The sequence below is a fragment of the Saccopteryx leptura genome, chromosome 6 (genome assembly GCF_036850995.1).
Source record: "Saccopteryx leptura isolate mSacLep1 chromosome 6, mSacLep1_pri_phased_curated, whole genome shotgun sequence".
In the NCBI taxonomy this organism is placed as follows: Eukaryota; Metazoa; Chordata; class Mammalia; order Chiroptera; family Emballonuridae; genus Saccopteryx; species Saccopteryx leptura.
The window spans coordinates 31,350,822-31,376,313 of NC_089508.1; the positions used below are offsets into that span (position 1 = coordinate 31,350,822).

Consider the following 25,492-nt stretch of genomic DNA (forward strand, 5'->3'; position numbering starts at 1 on the left):
GGGGTGAGTACAGTGGGGCAGAGAGAACGGCAGCTCAGCTCGCAGGACGGAGCGGATCCGGGAGGGAACGGAGGAAAGCACCAAGAACAGCGAAGGAGATACGCGGACGGATAGCGGGACACTGCACACAGGCGACAGTGACCACAGGAGCCACGCCCCACCTGGAGAGCACCACCTTCTGCTTTAGAGCGGCTTTTCCATCACCACCAACCATCTGTGCATTATCTCGTTTGGGCCTCAGTCACCCTTTGTGCACGTCGGTCACGGGAGAGGCACAGGGAGCAGAGGCCATCTGTTCAAATGTCAGAGCTAGTTCACAACAGTACAGGAATTCGAATCCCCATCTCCAAGCTTTCGTAGCGCTTCAGAATGAAGAAAGCGCTAGCAATCACCAGCCTAACCCAAACATTCTACCAATGAGGAAACCAAGGGCCAGAGACAGAGAGGCAGCCTGGTCGCCTGCACCTAGTTGTGCAGGTGGCAGGTGTGGTGTCTGAGCGAACTGACTGTGTCTCTTTGTGCCCCTAATTCTCCAGCAGATGGAACTCTTTGGGGGGGAGAAGGAGGATCAAGGAGGCAGCTGGAAGAGTCTTGTGCTCCAGTTTGAGCGAGAGGCCCTTCCTGGAGTGATCTGGGGGACCCCCTGGGGGCCTCTGCTACGCTCAATGGCTGGCCTGCTCTCTGCTGTGATTCCTGGGGTTGGTTCTCCAACAAGGGTCGACCTCACATCCCAAAGTTCCTCCTCTGTCGCTGGACGTTTGCTTTCCCTCCAATGAAGGGCCCCTGTATCCTTAGGAGACCCGAGCACCTTTACTTCTGCCACTTTGATGTAGTGATGAATGCAGTTGGTGTCCTATGGGTGGGACTAGGAATTTTGGAGAATGTGGAGGCTCTCTAGCCAAATAACTTTGGAAAAATCAGGTTAACTAAAAAGAGGTCTCGCCTGCAGGATGTCTCAGAGCCTTGAATCAATTCATGACTTATCTCTAAGACAACGAGATCTTTTGCAGCAAGCCCTAAAGGTATTTGGCTGTGGGACTGTCCCTTTATTTTGTGTGGTGCACACTGAACTTTGCTGGGAGGGGGCAGTATAATGAAGCCCAGCGCCCTGCCGTGTTTCTTCAGTTCGCCCAGCCCTACTTTTTTACAGTCCGGCATCAGGCTCTCATTTCATCCTCTGATCTTGAAATAATTTCCCTCCTTTTTCTGTAATGCTCTCCCGAGCTCTGTACCTGTGAAGAAATCCATCCTGAACTGCCTCAGACCTTCACTGACAACTGGGGTCCCCTCCAAGACACGGCTCAGCCTGTGCTTTCGGGTCCCTCCTCTGTTTCTTCGTGCTTCTTCTGTAAAATAGAAAGTGTGAACCATATGCAGAGACAGGCTGGATCCAGCCTCCTTAGGAGCAACTACCAAACTTGCAATAAACTGAGTACTGCCATTTCCTAGTGGGAAAAACAAGCTAAAAGCAGAAGGCACATGAATATTTCTCTCCTTTGGCGGTGGGAGTATGAAGCTGTCTTCTTATTTTTCTTCTGCCAGTTGCTCCAAATCAGTTAGCAGTTTCTTCGGATTAAGCAAATGCACAGTGAAAGTTAAGGATCTTCCCGTTGGTCCAACTGATCACTCGGTTTCAGGGAAGTCCCATTTTCATTTTGTCAGCATTCTGTACAAAGCCCTGAGAAAGTGTTTTCCGTGAGTGCCATGGTCCCTGGCTAAAGACTGAGTCTCCAGGCCAACTGAGGCTGCCACATGTACCCCCCCCCCAATATCTCTCTCCGTCAGAAGCTCAGGAAAACAGTGCTTATTGGATGTGCATTAGAGGTACCTGGAGAGCCTATGAAAACAGATGATTGGGCCCCTCCCACAGAGCTCCTGGAGTCATTAGGTTTGGGGTCAGCCAGAGAATCTGCCTTTCTAACAAGTTCCCAGGTGATGCCACTGCTGCTGGTCCCAGGACCACCCTTCAAGAACCAGTTTTAAAGGAAATTTCTATGCCACCATTTCTGGGATTATCACGAAATACTCAAGAAACAAATACAACATTTTCTAGGTGGGAATATCCCAATAAGGAGACTTGTGACCCTACTTCCTCCCAAACTTTTTAGATTCAATTGTTTTGATGGCATGTGGTCTTTCATTGATGGCTCTAGTGCAGTGGTTCTCAACCTTTCTAATGCCGTGACCCCACAATACAGTTCCTCACGTTGCGGTGACCCCAAACCAAAAAATAATTTTGGTGGCTACTTCATAACTGTAATTTTGCTACAGTTATGATTCGGAATGTAAATACCTGATATGCATTATGTATTTTCCGATGGCTTTAGGCGACCCTGCCGGGGTCGCGACCCACACACAGGTTGAGAACCGCTGCTCTAGTGACTGCACCCATGGAGGAGAGTCGGAAGCAGCGAGGAGCAGGGCAGAAGGACAAGGTGGCGTGATCCTTTGGGCTGCTGAGCAGGAGAGGCACGCTTTTCCCTCAGTTCAGAAGAGGTTATCCCACAAACACGCTCCTCGTTCACAGTCTGGTTTGGCTCAGAAGCAACAAGATGCAGAAGGAAAACCATAGCTTTGCAGCCAAATTGACCTAGGTGTCACTACCATCTCGCCCACAAGCCATGTGACTTTGGTAAAGTCATTTAACATCTCTGAGTCAATCTATGAAATAAGGCTAATGGTGCCCACCTTGAAGGTCACTGAGAAGACAAAATGAGACAAGATATACAGTGTGGGGCAAAAGGGGGGGTTACAGTTGTTCATTAAAAAACTATGATAATTAGCAAATAATAATACAAAAATAGACTCTTCCGTGTACTCACAACTGCAAACCTCCTTCTGCCCCACCATGTACAAAGCAGCTGAAGTCGTGTTGGGTGCAGAGCATGTGCTCAGCATACGCTGATTTCATCCCTCTTCCCCTTGCCTGGTGCAGGGGGGATGGAGGCTACAGCTTCAGAGCACAGCTATTCTCGCTGGCTGTAGACACTGTCCCCTGCTCCGTGCCAGGTCTAGGGAGGACTGTCTGCGAAGGAATGAAGGATTTTCCTCTCACAGTACTTACCCTCACCCTCCAGAACTTAACGGAGGAGGTGCAGGGAAGGAAAATAACCCTTCAATTTCAAACCCTCCTAAAGAAGGGATTCTTCGTTGATTGCTTTTTTATGAGATGATGGTGTAATGGGGCGGCCAACACCCTATCAGTTAGCAGTGCCGTGTCTAGAATGAGAGACAGTTCCGTTCTTCCCCAGGCTGTTTATGACCACGTCCGAAACCTCGTGTCCAGTTAGAGGAAGGACATCTATAACTGAGTTCAGGAGAAGGCAGCCCAGGAGGAGAGACAGACAGGAATCCCTATGATATGAAAATGAGCGACAGAACTAAGGATGTCTGCCAGGGCAAAAAGAAATCTTTGTTGGCTAAAAGGCAGGGCTTCATAAAAACATAACAGTGTCTGTTTTTAAATCTTTCTGTGGAAAGTGGGATTTCGGTGATTCTGTTAGTCCCACAGCTCAAACTGGGCTCATCTGTTGGAAATTACAGGAAGACAGCTCTCAGTCTTTGTAGAGAAGGACTTTCCAACTAAATTGTCCCAAAATACATTATGTGTGTTGACACTGGCAATAATAAGCTTCCTGTCTCTGGTGGCAATCAAGCAAAAGTTAGATGACTGCTTGGTGAGCAACTGGCAGTGGAAGCAGAGCCCTGGATTGGGACGGGGGAGGGAGAGGGAGGAGGAGATGAACCAGGTGCCTCTAAGGTCGTTTTAAACCACAGGAACCACAAGTTCTGTGATTCTACAACCCTGCTCCAAATTGAACTTTTGCTGCTTAGGAGTAAGGTGGAAATTTATAAACTGGTACCTAATTGTCAGTGTTAATACCATTCTTCCAAGTATATAATGATTTTTTTCTTTTTTTAGTATTTTCCAAAAAAGTATGAATACCATATCCCTAACACACATTTAAAATATTTCTAAAACCTGGGTGTTAGGGCTTCAGGGACTCAAAAAGCTTTATTTTCTTGACTCCTGACCCTCCGTTTGGTGCTTAGAAAAGCCTCGGTTTTGTAGACAGCAAATATGGTACCTGGTTCATTCATTTTTTATTTCCATTCAGGAGGGAATAAGTATGATTTTATGTTTTAAAGAATACCCAATAAGAGTCGCTCTTGTGTAGGAGTTTGATTTGGCCCTGAGCTGGGAAAATCCGGCCGGTCCTGGGACCAGGGTGGCCCGCCGGAGCGGAGCTCCTCTGGCTTCCCAAACCTGACTTCACTTTTCATTAAATTTTTCTGCCTTCATACCTCCCTCCTGTGTTCCTTTATTACCTTTCTCTACTTTGACACGGGGCGGGGGGAGAAATCTGATCCTTTTAATTTTGCTAAAGAGTTTAGCTGACTGCCCCACGAGGTCACCTCCTGGCATGTTGTGTGCACACACAGTGGAGTGGCAATAGCCCTAAGTGTGGGTATTAATGGCCCTGCCTGGAAGGTTCACGAGTGTTTGCTGTAGACCTGGTGTGGACCTACCCACCTTGTTGAACATTAGCTACTGTCATGAAATCCTAAACAATGTGCAAGCTACCTCCCCGGAGTCTCCAGTGTAAGCTCCTCCCAGTGCAGTGGTGTGCCCTGCCCACCCCACAGTACCCTGCCTGACGTCCTTCAGTCCCTGCCTGCCCACGTCCCAGGACGTGAAGTTAAGTTCTCTTTGTGTTAGACATTCCATCTGTGAACTGCTCTACTCGTAAAAAGTTCTTCTTTATTTTGAGCCAAAATCTGAGTATTTTACTCAGTGATCCTGGATAGGCTCCGTGAAACTATTCATGAAAAGCTATTGTCGGCCTGACCTGTGGTGGTACAGTGGATCAAGTGTCAACCTGGACTGCTGAGGTCGCTGGTTCAAAACCCTGGGCTTGCCCGGTCAAGGCACATATGGGAGTTGATGCTTCCTGCTCCTTCCCCCTTCTCTCTCTCTCTCTCTCTGTCTCTCTTCTCTAAAATGAATAAATAAAAATAAATTAAAAAAAAAGAAAAAGTTATTGTCATCTACAAACATCTGAAGATGGCTCTCAAGTATCCCTTTGGTCATCCCCCCATCCCCCCCTTTGAGTCTCTAAAACAAACCAAACATCTCTGGCTCCTTTGAATATTCCTCATGAGACAATATTTCCCAGCCATACTCACCTGAGTCACCCCTGGCTGTGCTACAACCAACATAACTTTAAAAGACTCAATGCCCTTTAGAGAGGCATAAAGAGTGGTGAATAGGAAAAGAACTCTGCAGCCAGGTGCTTGGGTTTGAATCCTGACTCTGCTACTAGCAAGCTGTGTGACCCCAGGCAAGCCAGTCAACTTCTCTGGGGTTCCACTTCCTCATCTATAAAATGAGGATATAATAGCATCATAGGTCATAGAGAGGACTGAATATGTCATAGGTCATAGAGGGAATTGAGGGAGTTAATATGTGTCAGGCACTTATAAAACAGCCTGGCACATAGTAAGAGCTATATAAGGAAGTGCAGTTGTTATCTGAAGGAGAAAAGAACAGCAGAGATAGTAACTGAAGCCCCCCGCCCACCCCTAATCACTGGGCCTCCCCATTCCTATAGGCAGAAGAGCAACTGCACATACCACCTAGAGCTTACTTCTTTCATTTCCACAATAGACAGACTGGAGGGACAGACTCACCAAGGGCCCCAGCTGGGAGCACCCAGACCCTGCATGCTCACTCCAAAGCAAATGAGGTCAGCCAATCTGGAAAAGGATGCTCGGTGGCCATTCGGCTGGAGAAAGGCCATTGAAGAGTAGGGCCGAGCAGCGGTCGGGGAAGGCAAGTCCCGACAGAACACAATGGATACAGTGTCCTGAGCACAAAGCAAGCTCCATCCAGCCTCCTCTTACTGCACATGTCTGCACCTGATGCGTGACCCAGGCCATGCCAGTTCTCTTAATGAAAAGACGAGAGAGGTAGCTCCCCCTCATATGCAGGAGATTAGAGGAGTCCCTTGCTAGACAAGTCCTTTCTGCACACGGCTGAATCAGCCATGTCCCTGCCATCATTTATAAAATTTAAAGTTTGCTTTTGCAGCAACATAACTTAGATTGTATATTCACTACAAACTACATCTCACTTAGACCACCTACCAGAAGGCAAGAAGTGGAACCCCCGCAGGAAGCCGGCTGCTGGCTGTTGTCCCCAGGCCTCCCCTTCTACATCTTTTCAGATCGTGATGTGCTGAGAACCTTCATGACTACCGAGGTCGTATCAGTGCAGGGAGACGAGCAAGCACGAGCCGGTGCCTGACTCTCGCAGGCAGGAATATATCTCCTCTAAGGCTCCAGAGTCACTGTAACCCAGTCTCTAATTTGAAAAGGAAACCCCTTCCCTGCTTGTAGATTCAAAGAAGAAATACTAAGTTGCCAAAGACAGAGAGCTCCCTAGTGTCCTGAGGGAGATTCTAGAGTTTCTCACTCCCTCATTTGTAGCTTTCCCTCCCCACCCTTTCCTTCCTTTGCAAGTACCTAATGGAGAACATTGATACTTGTCACAAAACCTCAAACCACAGCACAAGCTTCGGGCTCCTGGGCTCCTGTCTTCTCACTCTCCTGGTGATGGCAGCTGGCATTAACCCCACCCTGGGTGCAGAACACCACTCACCTCACTGTTCATTTAAAAAGGAAAAGGAAGATTCAGAACTTACTACAAAGCTATAGTAATAAAAAGAGTGTGGCACTAACATATGGCAGATATGGAGATTAATGGCATAGAACTGCAAGTTCAGAAAGAAACCCTCACAGTTATGTTCAACTGCCTTTCAACAAGGGTGCCATGGAAATTTAAGAGGGGAAGGAATAGTCTTTTCAACAAACAGCACTGGGATTACTGGGTATATACAAGGGAAACCTCATACCATGTATAAAAATGATCTCAAAATGGATCATCAACCAAAATGTAAAAGTGAAAACCATAAAACTCTTAGAAGAAAACACAGGAGTGAATCTTTGTTACCTTGGATTAGGGAATGGCTTCTTAGGTATGACACCCAAATCACAAGCAATGTTTTTTAAAAGTAGATAAATTGGGCTTCATTAAAATAAACTTTTAGGTCCTGGCCAGTTGGCTCAGTGGATAGAGTCTCAGCCCAGCATGCAGACATCCGGGTTTGATCCCTGGTCAGGACACATATAAGAAGTGACCATCTGCTTCTCCCTCCCTCCCTCTATCCCTTCTCTCCCCCCCCCACCTCATAGCCAGTGGCTTGACTGTTTTAAGCATCAGCCCAGGTGTTGAGGATACCTCGATTGGTCTGAGCATTGGCCTAAGGTGCTGAGGATAGCTCGGTTGATTTAAGCATCAGCCCCAGACAGGGGTTGCTGGGTGGAGCCCAGTCAAGGCCCAGTCAAGGGAGTCTATCTACACTCCTCTCACTTAAAAAAAAATTAAAACTTTTATGCATTAAAAGATATTATCAAGAAAGTGAAAAATCAAACCAAAGATGGGAGAAATATTTATAAATCATATATCTGATAAGGTCTTGCATCTAGAACATTTAAAGAGCTCTTACAATGCAGTAGTAATAAAGACAAATACCTGAACTTAAAAATGGACAAAAGCTCTAAATAAACATTTCTCAAAAGAAGAAATACAAATGGCCAAAAGGCATATGAAAAGATGCTCAATGTCAATAATCATTAGGAAAAATACAAATCAAAAACACAATGAGATATCACTTCACAGCCAACAGGATGGCTATAATAAAGACAGACAATAGTAAGTGTTTGCAAAGATATAAAGAAATTGGAACCTTCATACATTGCTGTTGGAATGTAAAATGGTGCAGCCACCTTGGAAAACAGTCTGTCAGTTCCTTAAAAGCTTAAACATAAAATCATAAAACTAAGCAATTCTAATTCCAGGTACATACCAAGAGAATTCAAAACATACATCCAAGCAAAAACTTGCACACAATAGTTTATAATATCATTTTTTACAATATCCAAGAAATGAGAACAACCCAAATGTCCATCAGCTGATGGGATAAACACAATGGGGTATATCTGTACAATGGAATATTATTTAACAATGAAAAGGATGGAGGCACTGGCCGGTTGGCTCAGCAGTAGAGCGTCGGCCCGGCATGTGGCAGTCCCAGGTTTGATTCCCGGCCAGGGGACACAGGAGAAGCACCCATCTGCTTCTCCACCCTTCCCCCTCTCCTTTCTCTCTAACTCTCTCTTCCTTTCCCACAGCCAAGGCTCCACTGGAGCAAAGTTGGCCCGGGCACTGAGGATGCCTCCATGGCCTCTGCCTCAGGTGCTAGAATGGCACCAATTGCAGCCAAGCAAGGCCCCAGATGGGCAGAGCATTGCCCCCTGGTGGGCATGCCGGGTAGATTCCGGTTGGGCACATGTGGGAGTCTGTCTGTCTGCCCCCCCCCCACCTTCTCACTTTGGAAAAATACAAAAAAAAAACCCCACAAAAAAATAAAAAATAAATAAAAGTATGGAGTACTGATTAATAATAGTATAACATGGATGGACCTTGAAAACATTCTAAGTAAAAGAAGTCAGTCACTAAAGACCACACACATATTACATGATTCCATTTACATGAAATGTCCAGAATAAGCAAATCCATAGAAATAGAAAGTAGATTAGAGGTTGCCAGGAGTTGAGGGAAGGGGTAATAGAGAGTGATTGCTAATAGGTACAGGAGTTCTCCTTGGGTGGTGAAAATGTTCTGGCATTAGATAGTGATGATGGTTACACAACCCTGTGTACTGAACACCACCGAATTGGGTACACTTAACAGTGTGAATCTTATGGTACGGGAATTATCTCATATAAGTTATATTTCATCTATCAAAGTCAAGCTCTTATTTTAAAGAACAAAACCAAGTTTCCTGGCCACAGGTCAGTCTGCCAGCCTCGGGAATAGACCAACTAACTCTTCCCTTTTACAGGTGAGCAAATTGAGACCTGCAGAGAACGAAAATAAACATTTGCCAAATAACAATTATGTCCTAAATAGTGGGCATTTTCACAGAAATTATCATATGCACTATCCGGATGTTTGGAACAAAAGCAATTCTAATGAAAAATCACATGTACAGCAAGGAGTAAGATGCCCCGGGGCACAGTACATGTTCAAATTGTAACAATACTATGTTTACTGAGCACTTAACAAAAAGGAAAAACAAAAGCTTACCCAACAGTGGGGTCTACTGACCATCATGCCATCTATATATAAAGAATAGGCTTGGATTTTCAACAGCATGACTGCTTAAAAAAAATAAAGTTGGCATTGTACGTGCCACAGAAGGCCCACTAAAATATACAGAACTGGCTTTGTTTGAGGGAATCCAATGGGCTGGAGAAGTCCACAACACTCCAGCTGCAACCAGGGTCTTAGCCCTGCAGTGCTCTGAATGCCCAGATTCTTCTGGGACCTCAAAGTTCATCAAAGATAGGACAAATTCTTCTCACCTCAGCACTCCAGCCTGTCCAGGTTTAATCAGCTGAGGCCAACAAAGGCTCCCAGTCCACACAAACCACTGATACCTTCCATACCTGCCGGAAATCTGGATGAGGGAGGCCCAGATGGTAAACCCAGGTGTTTCCAGGGCAAACTAGTCACACAACTCAGGCCTGCAGGGGGACGTCAGGAAGTGTAGTTGTGTGCTGTGGGGCAGGGAGGAGGAGGAGCTAAAAGGACCATCAAGGCCTGCTCACACCCGATCCCAGGTCCTAAGGAAATAAGCTGCAGTTCCCTAGGTTTTGGCAAATACAACAGTAAGAGCTATAGAAATGCCGACAAGGGGGGCCCACTGTCTTTGCCAAAAAGCCACAGCACATTCTCTTTGTGCTTCCAACTTCAGAACAAAGCATCACGAAGAAGAAAGAACAGTTCTCCAGGCCCCCACAGGCAAAAAAAAAATGACTCTGGGAAATAAAAGGCTGTGTATATGTTTTCAGTGCTGGAGGAACAATGATTAGAACAAGTAAAAATGGGGAAAGTGTTAGTGACAGAAAGAGCTCTATCAAGAAAGACTGTTCCTGTCCTCGTCTTGAGTGCGGGCTCATCTGGTTTGAGCAAGGCTCACCAGCTTGAGCCCAAGGTCACTGTCTTTTTTCTTTTTTTTTTCCTGAAGCTGGAAACGCGGAGGCAGTCAGACAGACTCCCGCATGCACCTGACCGGGATCCACCCGGCACGTCCACCAGGGGGCGACGCTCTGCCCATCCAGGGCGTCGCTCTGTCGAGACCAGAGCCACTCTAGCGCCTGGGGCAGAGGCCAAGGAGCCATCCCCAGTGCCTGGGCCATCTTTTGCTCCAATGGAGCCTCGGCTGCGGGAGGGAAAGAGAGAGACAGAGAGGAAGGAGAGGGGAGGGGTGGAGAAGCAGATGAGCGCCTCTCCTGTGTGCCCTGGCCGGGAATTGAACCCGGGACTTCCGCATGCCAGGCCGACACTCTACCACTGAGCCAACCGGCCAGGGCCCCAAGGTCACTGTCTTGAGCAAGGGGTCACTTGCTCTGCTGTAGTGCCCCGGTCAAGGCACATATGAGAAAGCAATCAATGAACAACTAAGGTGCCACAATGAAGAATTGATGCTTCTTATCTCTCTCTCTTCCTGTCTGTCTGTCTGTACCTATCTGTCCTTCTCTCTGTTTCTGTCTCTGTCAAAAAGAAAGAAAGAAAGAGAGAAAGAGAGAGAGAGAGAGAGAGAGAGAGGAAGGAAGGAAGGGAGGGAGGGAAGGGAAGAAAGAAAGAAAGAAAGAAAGAAAGAAAGAAAGAAAGAAAGAAAGAAAGAAAGAAAGAAAGAAAGAAAGAAAGAAAGAGGGAAAGAAAAGGAACCTAGCATATTTTTCACATAGAAGTAACATTACAAATTGTGTTTTATATTCTATGGTATTGTTAGAACTATAATCCATCTATACAAAAAATTAAAATGGTTAATTAACCACATTGGTGCTTAACACTATGGAAAGCAGTTTAGTAGTATGCATCAAATGCCTTTAAAAGTACATGCTTGGGACCCTGGCTGGTTGACTCAGTGGTAGAGTATAGGCCCGGCGTGTAGAAGTCCTGGGTTCGATTCCCGGCCAGGGCACACAGGAAAAGCTCCCATCTGCTTCTTCCACCTCTCCCCCTCTCCTTTCTCTCTCTCTCTCTCTCTCTCTCTCTCTCTCTCTCTTCCCCTCCCACAGCCAAGGCTCCATTGGAGCAAAGTTGGCCCCAGGCACTGAGGATGGCTCCATGGCCTCTGCCTCAGGCGCTAGAATGGTTCCAGTTGCAACAGAACAACAACCCAGATGGGCAGAGCATCACCCCCTGGTGGGCATGCCAGGTGTATCCCAGTCGGGAGCATGCAGGAGTCTGTCTCTCTGCCTCCCCACTTCTTACTTCAGAAAAATATATATTAAAAAAAAGTAAAAAAAAAAAAAAAAAGTACATGCTTGGTCCTGGCAGGTGTCTCAGTGGATAGAGTGTTGGCCCGGCATATACATGTCCTGGGCACACAAGAGAAGCAACCATCTGCTTCTCCTCACTCCCTCTCCCCCTTCACTCTCTCTTTCCCTCCTGCAACCAGTGACTCCATTGGTTTAAGCATGGCCCCAGGTGCTGAGTAAAGCTCCATTGAAGCATATCAGCCCTAGGCACTGAAAATAGCTCAGTACTTAAGCATTGGCCCCAGATGGGGTTGCTGGGTGCATCCCAGTCAGAGCACATGCAGGAGTCTGCCTCACTATCTCCTCTCCTCTGACCCAAAATAAATAAATTTTTTTAAAAGTGCATGCCCTTTTCACCCAATATTTACCTTCTGAAAATTTAATCCCCAAATTTCCAGGATTCATTGTACTATGTTCATATAATGAAATACAAGGCAGCCATCTAAAAAATTAGATGGAGTTACATGTAACTAACATGGAAATAAGTCCAGTCCACAGTATAATTAGTTTAAGAAAGGGTTATAAAATGATATATGATATTATACCACTTCTTTCCTAAATAATAAGTACACACAAGGAAAATAAATCAGAGGGTTACAGACTTAATTGTTCTTGTTTCAGGAAGATGAAGTCACTAGCTTTACCTTCCTACCCTATGTATTTATAGTCAGAATGCATTTTACAAAGTGTACATAACTTTTCTATTTTGAAAAGATGTAAAAAGGTCTCTAACATACATGCAGATACAATAAGCCTCTACAACACACTGTGTCGGAACCTGTATAATGTGGCTCTATCATAATTTGTTTAAGCAATTCTCTCTTATTGAATATTTATGTTATTTCCAAATTTTTTGCTACTATAAGCAAAACTTAGATGGAAATCCTCATGGCTAAATATTTGCACATATTTTTAATTATGTCCTTAGAATAAATTAGAAGTAGAATTTCATGCTCGAGATGTGGGCACAATAAAAAACTTTTGAATCATATTGCAAAATCATCCCATAACAACTCAGTGCCAGTTTCCCTCCCCAGCTGCAATGTGGGGGTAGCCTTTTCCCTGCACTCGAGCCTGAATGTTCCAATTTTTACCGGTGTGGTCTGCAAAATGACACATCATTATTTCTACTTGTATTTCTGCAATTACTGAGGAAAAAGACATCATTCACTTTCACTTATTGACTATTTGTTAGTGTGTAACCTGCTTATTGACATTTCTTGCCCACTTTTCTACTAGAATCTTTTCCTTTTCTACTTTGTTAAGAGCTCTTTGTATAATATTAGTCCTTTGTCATTAAGGCTAATATATGTCGTTTGCCTTTTAGTTTTCCTTAAGGTGTTTTTTTAAAGTTCAAAAAATTTTAATTTGTATATATTTTCTCAACAATAAAATATGCTCGGGATTCTAAATTACTGATCTGGAAATGGGCATTTGAAATATAACTAGCTGTACATGTATGACTTCATATTCTGGCTACTTTATCCTGTGTTCTCATATCTCTTCTGCATGTGAGTTCCTTGAAGGCACAGGTCATGACATTTCTCAAATCCCACAGAGCAACCAGCCCAGAACATAGCAGAGCTCCAAAATGTCTGAGATGACAAAATACTTTGTCTGGGATTTGCCTTGAAGCAATCCAGTTTGGGGTGGAAGGTAAAAACTGAATACGATGAAACAGAATCAGCCACATGTCAGTGATTATTGAAGCTGGGTGATGGGTACATGGAATTCATTATACAATTATTCCTACTTTTTTATATATTTGAAAATTTCCATAATCAAAACAATTTTTTTTTTTTTTTAATGTCTGCTTGACTGATTGGTCAACAGCTTCAGAGAGGGGACTTCTAGAATAACAATGCTGAGGAAAATGAACTACATTTACATCAAGGACTGTTCTGTAGCACAAAAAAGTTAAGAACCCAAAGTAGGCTGGGTGCAAATTCCTTCTAGCTTAGTGACCTTGAACCAATTATTCAACCCATCTGAAACTCAGGTTTCCGTTATAAATAAGGGTACTAATAACTACCTCAAAAGGTCCTAGTGAAGATTAATGCCTAGCACCAAGTAGCACTCCATAAAGTGTCGCCACCATTACTATTCAGCGACGCAGAAGCTCGACAAGCCCCAGCCCACATTTCCTGGTGGTGGTGGCCCAACACCTTTCTACGACAGCTGTGCTTTCTGTGAATCAGTTCAGGCGCTAGGCAACTGCTTGGCAGAGAACTTAGTAGAACAGATGTCAGGAGTCACGTTCCTGATACCCAGAAGACACCTCAGATAAGGCTACAGCAGAGGACAAAGACCATAGCCCCCGACCTTACTTCACAGGTCACCAAAGAGCATTAACTCCACATTCCAGTGATGCAATCAAGAGCAAGGGCGATGGAGCCCTGACAACAGTGGGCCATTTGCAACTTTGCCCAATCACTGGTATCACCTGAGAGCTTGAAATAAGACAATGTCTGGGTCCTACTCCTAGAATTTGATTTAATGGGCTGGAATGTGGACTACATACATAAGTATCAAGGCTTTTAAAAATCAAATGTGGCCTGACCAGGCGGTGGCGCAGTGGATAGAGCGTTGGACTGCGATGCGGAGGACCCAGGTTCGAGACCCCGAGGTCGCCACCTTGAGCATGGGCTCATCTGGTTTGAGCAAAAGCTCACCAGCTTGGACTGAAGGTCACTGGCTCAAGCAAGGGGTTACTCAGTCTGCTGAAGGCCCGCGGTCAAGGCACATATGAGAAAGCAATCAATGAACAACTAAGATGTCGCAACGAAAAACTAACGACTGATGCTTCTGATCTCTCTCCATTCCTGTCTGTCTGTCCCTATCTATCTCTCTCTCTGACTCTATCTCTGTAAAAAACAAAAAAAAAACCATATAAAAATCAAATGTGTCAGCGGTAGAGCGTCGGCCTAGCGTGCGGAGGACCGGGATTCGATTCCCGGCCAGGGCACACAGGAGAAGCGCCCATTTGCTTCTCCACCCCTCCGCCGCGCTTTCCTCTCTGTCTCTCTCTTCCCCTCCCGCAGCCAAGGCTCCATTGGAGCAAAGATGGCCCGGGCGCTGGGGATGGCTCTGTGGCCTCTGCCTCAGGCGCTAGAGTGGCTCTGGTCGCAACATGGTGACACCCAGGATGGGCAGAGCATCGCCCCCTGGTGGGCAGAGCGTCGCCCCTGGTGGGCGTGCCGGGTGGATCCCGGTCGGGCACATGCGGGAGTCTGACTGTCTCTCCTTGTTTCCAGCTTCAGAAAAATGAAAAAAAAAAAAAAAAATCAAATGTGTCTAAGGTGCACCAGCCACTCTGCTGTGTGAGTTGGGTGGAGGGGTACAGAAGGGCGAAAACAAGAGAATAGAGGCCACTGTGTCCCACACGAACCCCATAAAAGCCAACCCAGTCATGTGGCCCCAAATATGTTCTATGCCAGACAAACCAAGTCCCATTCGGGTTCCTTTATTCACGCCATAAACTTTAAGAGTGTGTTACTGTAATCATTCACAGGGCTAACCTATGTTATTAACACCAAGATAAGTGCATATCAATATTATAAAGATTATTAAAACAACACAGCTGATATCTGGGTTTTGGACTTAAAAAAAAAAGTTGAGCTAAGAGATGGCGACGGTTGGGGGAGGGAGAAAAGCATCTGTCCCATCCTTTTGGCAGCCCGTCAATGCGACTGAAGCACACTCGAAGAGGCAGCCTCATTCTGTGAAGTTATTGCAGTGTCTTTGATCAAGGGAAAAAGCACATCCATTTCAATCACTGTAACAGCAACCGGCAGGCTGTCTGGCTGCCTGGCTGTCCACCGAGGCGGCCAGCTGTGAGCCTGAAGACACATGGCAGTGCTTAGCGTGTCAAACAAATGAGGGGGTTCTTGACTGTCTATCCAACCTTTGCTGAACTTCAGGGGCCCTCTCACTTAGCAATTCTGCCCTGACTAATCTGGAAGTTCCTCTCCCTAGCAAACACCACCTGGTCCGGCCCAGCCTCGCCCAAACAAAAGCTGGCCAGCAGCTGTCTGTCACGAGGTAGCAAACACTTCAGAACCAGGAGGGCAGGGGTCAACCGCTCTCATGAGCAACACACTCAGGATTACACAAGCCTGGAGAAAGGGGAAAAATGAGTTGCCTCCTCCCTGTGACCTTTACCCCGTCTCGGCCCCAAACTCAGCCGACAGAGGTCTGCTTTTCCCCCCCATCCATGAAGTCTCAGATCCATATACAAAGATCGCCGGCATTCTTTTCACAATAAAAAATTGATGAGGGAGTTCATCAATTTTCAAATTTGGGGAGGTTCAATGAAAGGTTTTATTTTCGGAAAGTGATGTCATCCATACATTCTGAGGAAGATGTTAATAGCGAAACCAGACGAAGATAATGATGATGGTGGTGGGTAAGATATTTACCGAGCAGTCTAGGGGGCTTCTAGTGTTTTACATGTAATAACTCAATCCACAATCTTATGAGATAAGCTATAGTAATACTCATTAATGATAGTAATGAGAGTGATATAATAATACAGTATGTATAATATGGTAATAATTATTATGTGTAATAATGGAGGTAACCCAGAGAAGTTCAGTGAATTGGGCTGAGAATCCCACTCAGACAGTCTGGCTCCAGGATCAGTGCGCTAACCACAGCACTAGACAGCCTTCTCCCGGTCCGCTCCTCGGGATCTCCTTTAAAGCTGCCGGTTCAGAGAACAGCCAAGTATGGAGGCCTTTGGCTCGAGAGGGAGTCTGCATCACCATTCTGCCACTCTGCATCCCACTGGGGTTGCAGCTTCTGAAAATGGGGACGATAGCACCTACCTCACAGGGTGAGGCTTCAGTGAGAAAATGAGTAAAAGCATCTCTCACAGGTTTGCAGCCACGGTCAATTTAGTGCCGTGGCCCGCAGTCCGGGGTGAACATTTGAATCAGCTGGGAACTTTTAAAAATGTGAGGTCCAATGGCTTCCCCACCACCCCTTCACATTTCCTCCCAAGCGGTGGTCACTCTGAAATTAACAATCCCCTGGGCCCAGCTGGAAAAGAAATCTGAAACCCATGGGACCAAAGGCCAGCCCACACTCTCTGCCCCACTGATTCGGAATTACAGGGAAGTTTGGAAACCTCTGAGGCCTTTCCTGCCGTCCGACTCCGCTCTCTCCACCAAGGGAGTCCCGGCACCAGGACATCCTACGTGGCTGCCTCAGCCTTGTCCAGTGGCCTTCCCCACTTACACCCCACAGAGCCTCCATCCAGCTGCTCCCGCCCCCCAGGCTGTGTCCCGTGGCCACCCTAACAACTCAAGAAGGAACAGCCTTTTGTCCCTATTGTCCCGTGCTGCCTATGTTTTAGAAATGACCTGTGCCAACATCAACACAGCCGGCGCTACCTTTACGCATAGCTGTACCCAGAGCAGGATGAGAGATGGGACTGCCTGAAAAGGAAATTTAAAATCCATGTGCACGCTTACACATGACTGTGCACGCACGTGCGTGCACACACCATCCAGCCCACACTCACACACACCACACATACTCCGAGATCCACAGTACACTTTGTGTTCAAAGGGATCACTGCTTCATTTGAGGACTTGGGGGCAGGCAGACGGGGAGCACAGAGGGTAGCAATAAACAGTGCAGGGAATACCAGGGTTGCCCATGGAAACTGGCAAGGGTAAGAAAAAATAATCAGCCGACATTTGACAGAAGAGAAAAATGGAGAGGGCCAGCAGGGAGGATGGGGACCGAGCAATGCCAGTTTCCTGGCTGAGACTTGCATACGCCTTTTCAGGACCCACTGCCAGCTGGCAAGGGGTAGCGTGGAGGGTCCAGGAGGGGGAACATGGGCAGCAGAAGGTAGCACAGAAGATGTCAAAGAGCCCTCCGCTGCTTCCCAGAAAGCCCCGGCTCGAGCGGCCCTCCCGCACTCGGGCACCTCCCCTGGGCCTCCGTCCAGGGAACGGCCCGGGGACTCGCGGGGGCCTCACCTGGGTGAAGGAGCCGTCCTCACTGCACTCCGGCACAAACACCGCCTCCTGGGGCTTCTTGGCTTGCTCCAGGGCCTGCGCCCGCTCCAGGCGACACTTGCTCTGGCCAGCGTCTACAAGAGGGGAGGAACGAGCCGATTTCCCACTTCGCTTGCATTCCACGCAGGAGCCGTGGGACAAAATGGCTACCCCGCTCTAGGAACGCCGAGAGGAAACCCCGGCGCGGTGGGGCAGCCCATGCACAGCCACCGCGCCCCCACCCCCGCGGGCAGCAGCCCACGCACAGCCACACACACCGCCCCCTCTCCTCTCACTTCGCGAGGGCAGTGAGTGGCTGGCCAATGCCACTGGCCTCATCTTCCCTTTCAGTGTTATTCTTAGAAAAGTGCGGGGATGCATCGTTACCAGGCTCTACTAATTTTTTTCTCCCAAGTACCCCACCCCTCCCAGGGGAAAAAAAAAAAGTTCCATTTCTATTACTTTCACTAGGTTTTAATTCAAAAACACGCAAGCCCAAAGGGCCTCAGAAATGTTTTATAGTTCAAGAATAGCAAGCATTTTCTTTAGAAAATCAGACACTCTCGAGTGGCCTGCTTAGTACCCCACAACTCCTCTAATGGCTCTAAGCAGTCCAGAATCGCAAATTCAAATATCTACAGGGTGCAGATAAGTGACATAAATGAGAGAAGCAAGCTGGGTGTGCCAAGAATGACATTCAGCTTGGAGACAAATATGGGGTGCTGCGGACTGTGACCGACTGGAGAACAGGGTCCTCTGTAAAGGAGGTAAGGGCTACTCAGCTCCAGCCATCGTTGCTTTATGGCAGGGAATACAGACCTAATATTCTCAGTGTTTCCAATTTATTATGACATGTACAGAAATCCAGATTTTTATGTCAAATCTCCAATTTCTAAGTGTTGTCTCAATTGTTTTGAGTATTTTTAAACATGTTGAGCAGACAAAAAAAAACCCCACATTTCGTGACCAACAATTTGGAATTTCTATTCATAGGCCAGCAATAATGTTTTGCCATTTTAAGCATCTTCATTTATAAAATAAAAGTAAATAGCATTAGCCACACAGCAACACATCTCTCCAAACCCAAGCCTGGTGACACTGTTTGAAAGAGAGAAAAGTGTGTGTTCCTTCAGGTAGACCAGTTCTTCTCATGGTCCCTGGTAGAAAGGCTGAGAGGATAGTATAGCAAACCAAATAGACACGTTCTGAGCTCCCCCCACAGGGAGTGCACCATGCAGGAAGCGGTGGTACCCAGCACCTCTCTTCAACTGGGCAGAGAGGCACACACTTACCTTTGCATCTGCCTCGATGGACCACACCCAGGGTTGGGTCCCTGCACTTGGCTCGCTGGTACTCACACATGGACTCGTAGGACCTGCCGTCGGAGGCACAGATGGGTTTGGGTTGAGTCCTGGAGCAATGGAGGTTGCACTGAGGGTCGCGGTCACTTATGAGAAACTAGATTGGAAAAAGTGAAAGGGTTTAGAGGTTACTCTTGCAAGAAAATGAAGGGTGAGTCCATGACTTACAATTCTGGTTTGCTTGAGCAAGCCCAGAAGAAATCCAAAGGTATTAATATACTCCAGAAGTAGAAGGGAACTGAACAGCCACAAAGTCTAACCAAGGAAGGCACCTATGCTACACAATTCCCATGCAGGATCTATCTCGTTAATCTTCACAACCCTATGAAATAGAAACCATCTACTTGTAGATAAGGACATCAAAGCTTAGAGAAAGGTAACTTGCCCAGTGTTACATAGCTATAAGTGGTGAATTTGAATCAAGATTAGACAGAGGTCAAATCAAAGCTTTTATCACTGGGACGGACATTCAGCCTTTCCACCCATGCAGATGGTCACGAGTCCTCTCTTTTGGTACTTCCCCAAATTAGAAACTCCCTAGCATCTTTGGAATGTTTTGATTATTAAAAAGTACTATTGAGCCCCAAATCTATTACCTTTAATATCTGCCTACTGCTGTCTGGCAGAATGTAAGTTAAATGATTTTTTTGTGTGAGCAAGGGTTTTCCTGATTTTAAACATAATAACAATAATCAGCTTAGAGAATGCTGAATTTAAAAAGGTTTCTCTTTTTTTTTAAGACTTTATTTATTCATTTTAGAGAGGTGAGAGAGAGAGAATGAGAAGGGGGGAGGAGCAGAAATCATCAACTCCCATATGTGCCTTGACCAGGCAAGTCCAGGGTTTTGAACCAGCGACCTCAGCATTCCAGGTTGACACTTTATCCACTGCACCACCACAGGTCAGGCCAAAAGGTTTCTTTACTGTAGGACAACACCTTGGATACATTCTCATACATTGTAAATTTCCAAGAGATACAGTAAATTAAAGATAGCTGGAAATTATTTGCTACTCTTCTCATTGAGCTATGGAGTCTAATTCCTTCCCCTTACATCTGGACTGGCCTCACTAACTTGCCTACCCAATTGAATGCTGTGGCAGTGATGTTTTGGGATTTCTAAGCGGGCTCATAGAAAACCGTATACCTTCCACCTACACCTCTTGCAACACTCTGGCAGAAACGAGCTGCCATGTGAGAAGCCTAACAACCTTGAGACTGCCATGCTATGAGGAAGCCCAAGCTAGTATGTGGTGAAACCATAAGCAGAGAGAAATCCCCAGACAACCCAGACATGGAAACACATGAATCTACCCCCAACTATCCTCTGATTGCAACTAACAAATATTAAAGGAAGTAACTTCATGAAAGATCCCAATGAGAACCGCCCAGCTGAGCCCAGTCAACCCACAGAACTATGAGATATAATAAGAAGTTGTTATTTTAAGCCATTAAGTTTTGTGGTAGTTTGTTACATAAATCAAGGGACATATATGATGATGCATCTCCCAAACTTATTTGACCATGAACCCCTTTCTCAGTGAACCCCTGTTAGCTACTATAGAATACTGTCAGGAAACAATAAGTAGGTCATACAATCCATGAGCTTCTTTTAGATAGCCCATGATTAGATTGTATCGGCCTTGAGAGCTGTGTCTTCTCTCAACCACCCCATATAGCAGAGCTCTGGGCACAGCAAAGGCTCTTCATCAGCATGGGGTAAGGGAATGGATATCCCACAAAATGCATGGCAATGTAATGAGCACACATCTGGCGGTCAGTGGTGCTAGAATTGACTGAGGTATCACACCAAGTTCACAGGGGTTAGGGAAGGTATGAACACAACCTGTTTTGGGTATATCTGCAGGCCCTTTGTGAGAAGCAAAAAGATGAGAACTTGCTGACTCTTTTACAGACGGCAGAGGGAAGTCCATTCCCTTCAAGGTGCCCTGGAAACACACACCCTTACCAGGCAAATTTCAAGACAGTCCAAGCCTGTCCATTATCATACAGACTGCCTCCCAGCTGTAAAGTAGTCCCTCCTGCCACTCTGGCCACACGCCTGGGTGCAGGCTGCTCAGCACAGGGAGGGAGCAGCTGAGGGCGGACACCCCACACCGGCTTTGTCAGGAGGGACAGCGCGTCTTGGCTCTCTCTTCAGATTCCCCAAGCTGCCGTACTCACAGTTTCAACCTGGGTCTATCCCAAAGCCCAAAAGGAAATGTCCTGAGAGTGTTTCATGATGAAGTCTAGTGTTTTGGGATAAAAAACCAATAAAATGTAGAGTCACATCCAGAGGCAGACCACCACACACGGGAGGGAGGAGCTTACTGGATAGCAGGAGGGGCACATGGTCCTCAGCCTCAACTCCCCTCGGCTGCCCTTGCTGAAAACCCCTGAGTAGTTTTAAAACTCTCACAGGTGAGGATGGGTCCCAGTAATAACCTCTCACACCCCACTTTTCTTTCATGGCTTTGAGCGCAGTTAGTGATGACGAATGGATGTGTATGCTTTGACTAACAATGAAAGCCCCAGTTGGGAACCCCACAGAGACACGGATAACTGTTCTGCCTGTGACACTTCCCCAGCGTCTAGAGCAGGGGTGGTCAACCTTTTCATTCCTACCGCCCACTTCTGTATCTCTGTTACTAGTAAAGTTTTCTAACCGCCCACCGGTTCCACAGTAATGGTGATTTATAAAGTAGGGAAGTAACTTTACTTTATAAAATTTATAAAGCAAAGTTATAGCAAGTTAAAGCATATATTAATAATTACTTACTAAGTAATTTATGTCGGATTTTCGCTAAGTTTGGCAGAATCAATCTTTATAAAACAACTTACTATAGTTAAATCTTTTTATTTATACTTTGGTTGCTCCGCTACCGCCCACCATGAACTCTGGAACGCCCACTAGTGGGCGGTAGGGACCAGGTTGACTACCACTGGCAGATCAATGCTGGGGCACTCGAGTCTCTGTGTGGTGAATGAATCCCAGTTGTGGCATTTCCCACCGAGCATGGCCTCGGAACCGGCCAGTGTGCTATGGCAGGCCTGGCCTCCCAGGGTCCTGCCACCCCAGGGGCTCTCCAGGCCTGCCCTGCACCAAACGCCCTGAGCTTTCCCCTCCCTCCAGAATTATGCTGGGGGCAGCAGTGGTCCACAGCTCCCTGCCCTAGCTCACCTCAGAACTTAGGTTATCTCTGAGGCTGAGAGGTACGTCTCTCCCACCCCGACCCCTGGCCCCTCGGCCACACAGCCCTCCCAGCCTACAACCGACGGTGCACCAAGGACATCTCGGGAACCAAAGGTCCAGCTGAATGCAGCAGGCTTGCCAAGCTCTGGCCAAAGGCTCCTGGATGGGCACAGGACACAGATGGATGCAAACGGCAAAGGCTGGCCTCTCTTCGTCACTCAGTAAGGCTTCCTCAGACCCATTCCTAATCTGTCTGCCACCTAGAAATGCAGCCAGACCTGGCTCTGTGGGCTCCCTACGCCAAGCCAGACGGCAGGTTCAGTGTCCTCGTGGGCCAGGCTGACCAAGATCAGGTGAAGGCTCTGCTGTCACCATCCCACTCTCTCTTTGTCAGTGGAAGTCAGGGCCACTGACGTGAGGTAACACCCTGAGTTTTCAGACTTATTAGGTCATTTTGCCATGTGAATCAGCAGGTGCCAAGAAAGAGCATTCCCTTTGTTTTCATGATCACACGAGGATGAAAATATCTGTACCTTCTACCACCTGGAAAAACCAAGGAACTCATCCTTGGTCACAGAGGGATCTGGTAGCCAGACTGAAGTCTGAAGAGTAATAATAATAAAAGCTGATAATTATATATCACTTATGCTATGCTAACGATTTAATCTTCACAGTAACCCAATGAGGCAGGGTATGTTACAATCTTCATTTTACAGATCAAGGGGCCGAGTCCGGAAGCAGTCTGGAAGTATACAGTCATGGTCACCTCATGAAGAAGTGTGGCAGGTGGCTCTCAGGAAAACTACTATCGGGATCACCCTGGAGCCTCTGGCAGCTTTGCAGAGGGGATGATGGCTCCGGACTGGAACTGGACTGCCTTCCACACACCTAACCAATGCAGTGATGGGGGCAGCCAGTACATGCGGTGTGAGTGGTAGGTTTAAAGAGAAGGAGATATTTTTTGCTTGATGTTTCATTTGTCCTTGGACCGCTCAAGCTGAACAGTATGTGACCACTGCTTCCAAGGACCCAGCCCAACTTGGCTGGTTGGGTGCAGAGTTTGTTTCATCCCCAGCTGTACTCACAGCTTTTAGTCTGGCACGTTAGCCTGCCCCGTTACACCTGCAGCTAGGACCTTCTTTCTGTAATTGTGGATGGCGTTTGTTTCACATGAAAAGAGAATGTCTTTGATCACTAGAGCCTGTCCGCGTTGGGTTGCTTCCTCTGTGAGGTTCTTAAACATTTCTACTTCAGAATTAATATTAAAGCAATTCATGTTAGAGACCCTTTCAACATGAAAGGTGTGTAATTGAGACATGATGTATATTTTATTGTTTATAATAAAAACCATCTCTATAGAAGCCCTAGGGTTCATTGTAATATTTGCACAAATCTGTTTTCCATGTAATACATACAATTTCACTCACTGTTGATGTTATTTTCTGTTGAGATTCTGGAGCCCAGGGAGCTTGTGGGGCTTTTTGTTTGTTTGTTTGTTTGTTCATTTTCATCCTTATTTCTCTAAAGTAAGAGACTCTGTGAAGCATTGAAGTGCAAGGACTTCACACCAATTCTTTGTATTCTACTTGGTTGCCTCTTGGCTATATAACTCCTGATTGTAAATCACTGACCTCCTTAACTAATACCATAGAGAATATATCACAATGGGTAAAGAAAAAAGAACAAAGGAGAGCCCAGAGGAGTTAGGCAATTTCCGAAAGATTAAACAGCATGCACATGTCCATGCTGGGATTGACACCCATGTCCTCGCTCCAGAGCCAGGCTTCCCTTGTCAGAGAGTAACATTGCAAAAAACAACTCTGACCCAGTTGCAAAACCGATTCACAAAGTCAAAATCTGCTGACCAAGAGCCTACTGTGTGCAAGACACTAACTGCTGCAGATCCAGGTCAGACAGCCTAGCCCTTTGAGCCTACTGTGTGCAAGACACTAACTGCTGCAGATCCAGGTCAGACAGCCTAGCCCTTTGAGCCTACTGTGTGCAAGACACTAACTGCTGCAGATCCAGGTCAGACAGCCTAGCCCTTTGAGCCTACTGTGTGCAAGACACTAACTGCTGAAGATCCAGGTCAGACAGCTTAGCCCTTTGAGCCTACTGTGTGCAAGACACTAACTGCTGCAGATCCAGGTCAGACAGCCTAACCCTTTGAGCCTACTGTGTGCAAGACACTAACTGCTGCAGATCCAGGTCAGACAGCCTAGCCCTTTGAGCCTACTGTGTGCAAGACACTAACTGCTGAAGATCCAGGTCAGACAGCCTAACCCTTTGAGCCTACTGGGAGAAGCTCCTCAAAGGGGTCCTGTTCACCTTAAAAAGAAATAGGCATTAAGAAAAGACATTTTCTTTTAAACTCAAGGAGTTTGCCCTGCTGTCTCCTCCTCAGCTCACAGGAGATGACAGTTGTGGGCGCCACTGGGGCATTGAACTACATACAGTTCATAAATTTGGTATAGAAATGGCCGCCTCTGGGCCAAGAGAGATGCCACAGCAGCTGTGCCAGAGACCAGCTTACTAACTAGGGAAACACTCTGTCTACAGCAGACAGGTTAGAGCTTCCATAGAAGCCCCACCAAACCCGACATGTGGAGATCCTTCCAGCTTCAGAAGAGATCCCAAAAGATTCCATCTAGAAATTGCTGATTCCTGAGACCAAATAAAAAAGTTCTAACATAGCACAGGGTCCTTGCTAAAGGCCAGCTTCAGTCATCTGTGGTGTCTTGTTTTCATGTTTTAGGAACCGTGTGGGTTTGTGATTGTTTAAAAAAAAAAAAAAGCAATGAGCCCTGGCTGGGTACTTGGTTGACTGGAGTATCGTCCCGATGCACCAGGCTTACAGGTTCAATTCCTGGTCAGGGCACATATAAGAATCCACCAATGAGTGCATGAAAAGGTGGAACAACAAATCAATGTTTTTCTCTCTCTCTCTCTCTCTCTCCTTTCCTCTCTCACTCCCTAAAAAAATAAATAAATCAGAAACATTTTGAAAGGCAATGAGTTCTATAAAAATGGAGTTTTGCTAGGATGATTATACCCTAATAGGACCTCTTGAGCCTCCAGGGCCCCAAGGGGATAACTGTGTGTCCACAAACACTGCTTTTGCAGCCACCCATTCATCTACTTTTGTACCCGACAAGCAAGTACTGTGATGAGCCCAGCACTGCAGGAGGCACGGGAGTCAGAACAAAACCAACAAAGTCCTGCCCTTAATGAGCTTCCATTCTAGGGTAGACACACAAGCAAGGCAATGACTCTGCAAGGGAACAGGATACTGCAGGACCAGGAAGGATTTAATCCTAGAGTCTCTGCAATGCTACAAAGCCACACAGTTTAGCAGAACTTTCTGCAGTGATGGACACGTTCTACATCTGGCTGTCCAATATGGCAGCCAGAAACCACATGGGGCTATTAAGAACTACAATGTAGCTAATGCAACTGAAGAACTGAATTTGTAGCTGCA

General features: G+C 46.5%; 1 protein-coding gene across 3 annotated transcripts in view; it reads right to left on the reverse strand.

Moving 5' to 3' along the window:
- Positions 1-25,492, reverse strand: part of SMOC1 (SPARC related modular calcium binding 1) — a 159,363-nt gene that overhangs the window by 61,977 nt on the left and 71,894 nt on the right. For all 3 annotated transcript variants that reach the window (XM_066342015.1, XM_066342014.1, XM_066342013.1), the window contains exons 2-3: positions 18,755-18,920; positions 17,445-17,557 (exon numbers count right to left, since the gene is read on the reverse strand). In XM_066342015.1, coding sequence (XP_066198112.1) covers positions 17,445-17,557; positions 18,755-18,920 — 279 coding nt within the window. The remainder of the gene's footprint in view (positions 1-17,444; positions 17,558-18,754; positions 18,921-25,492) is intronic.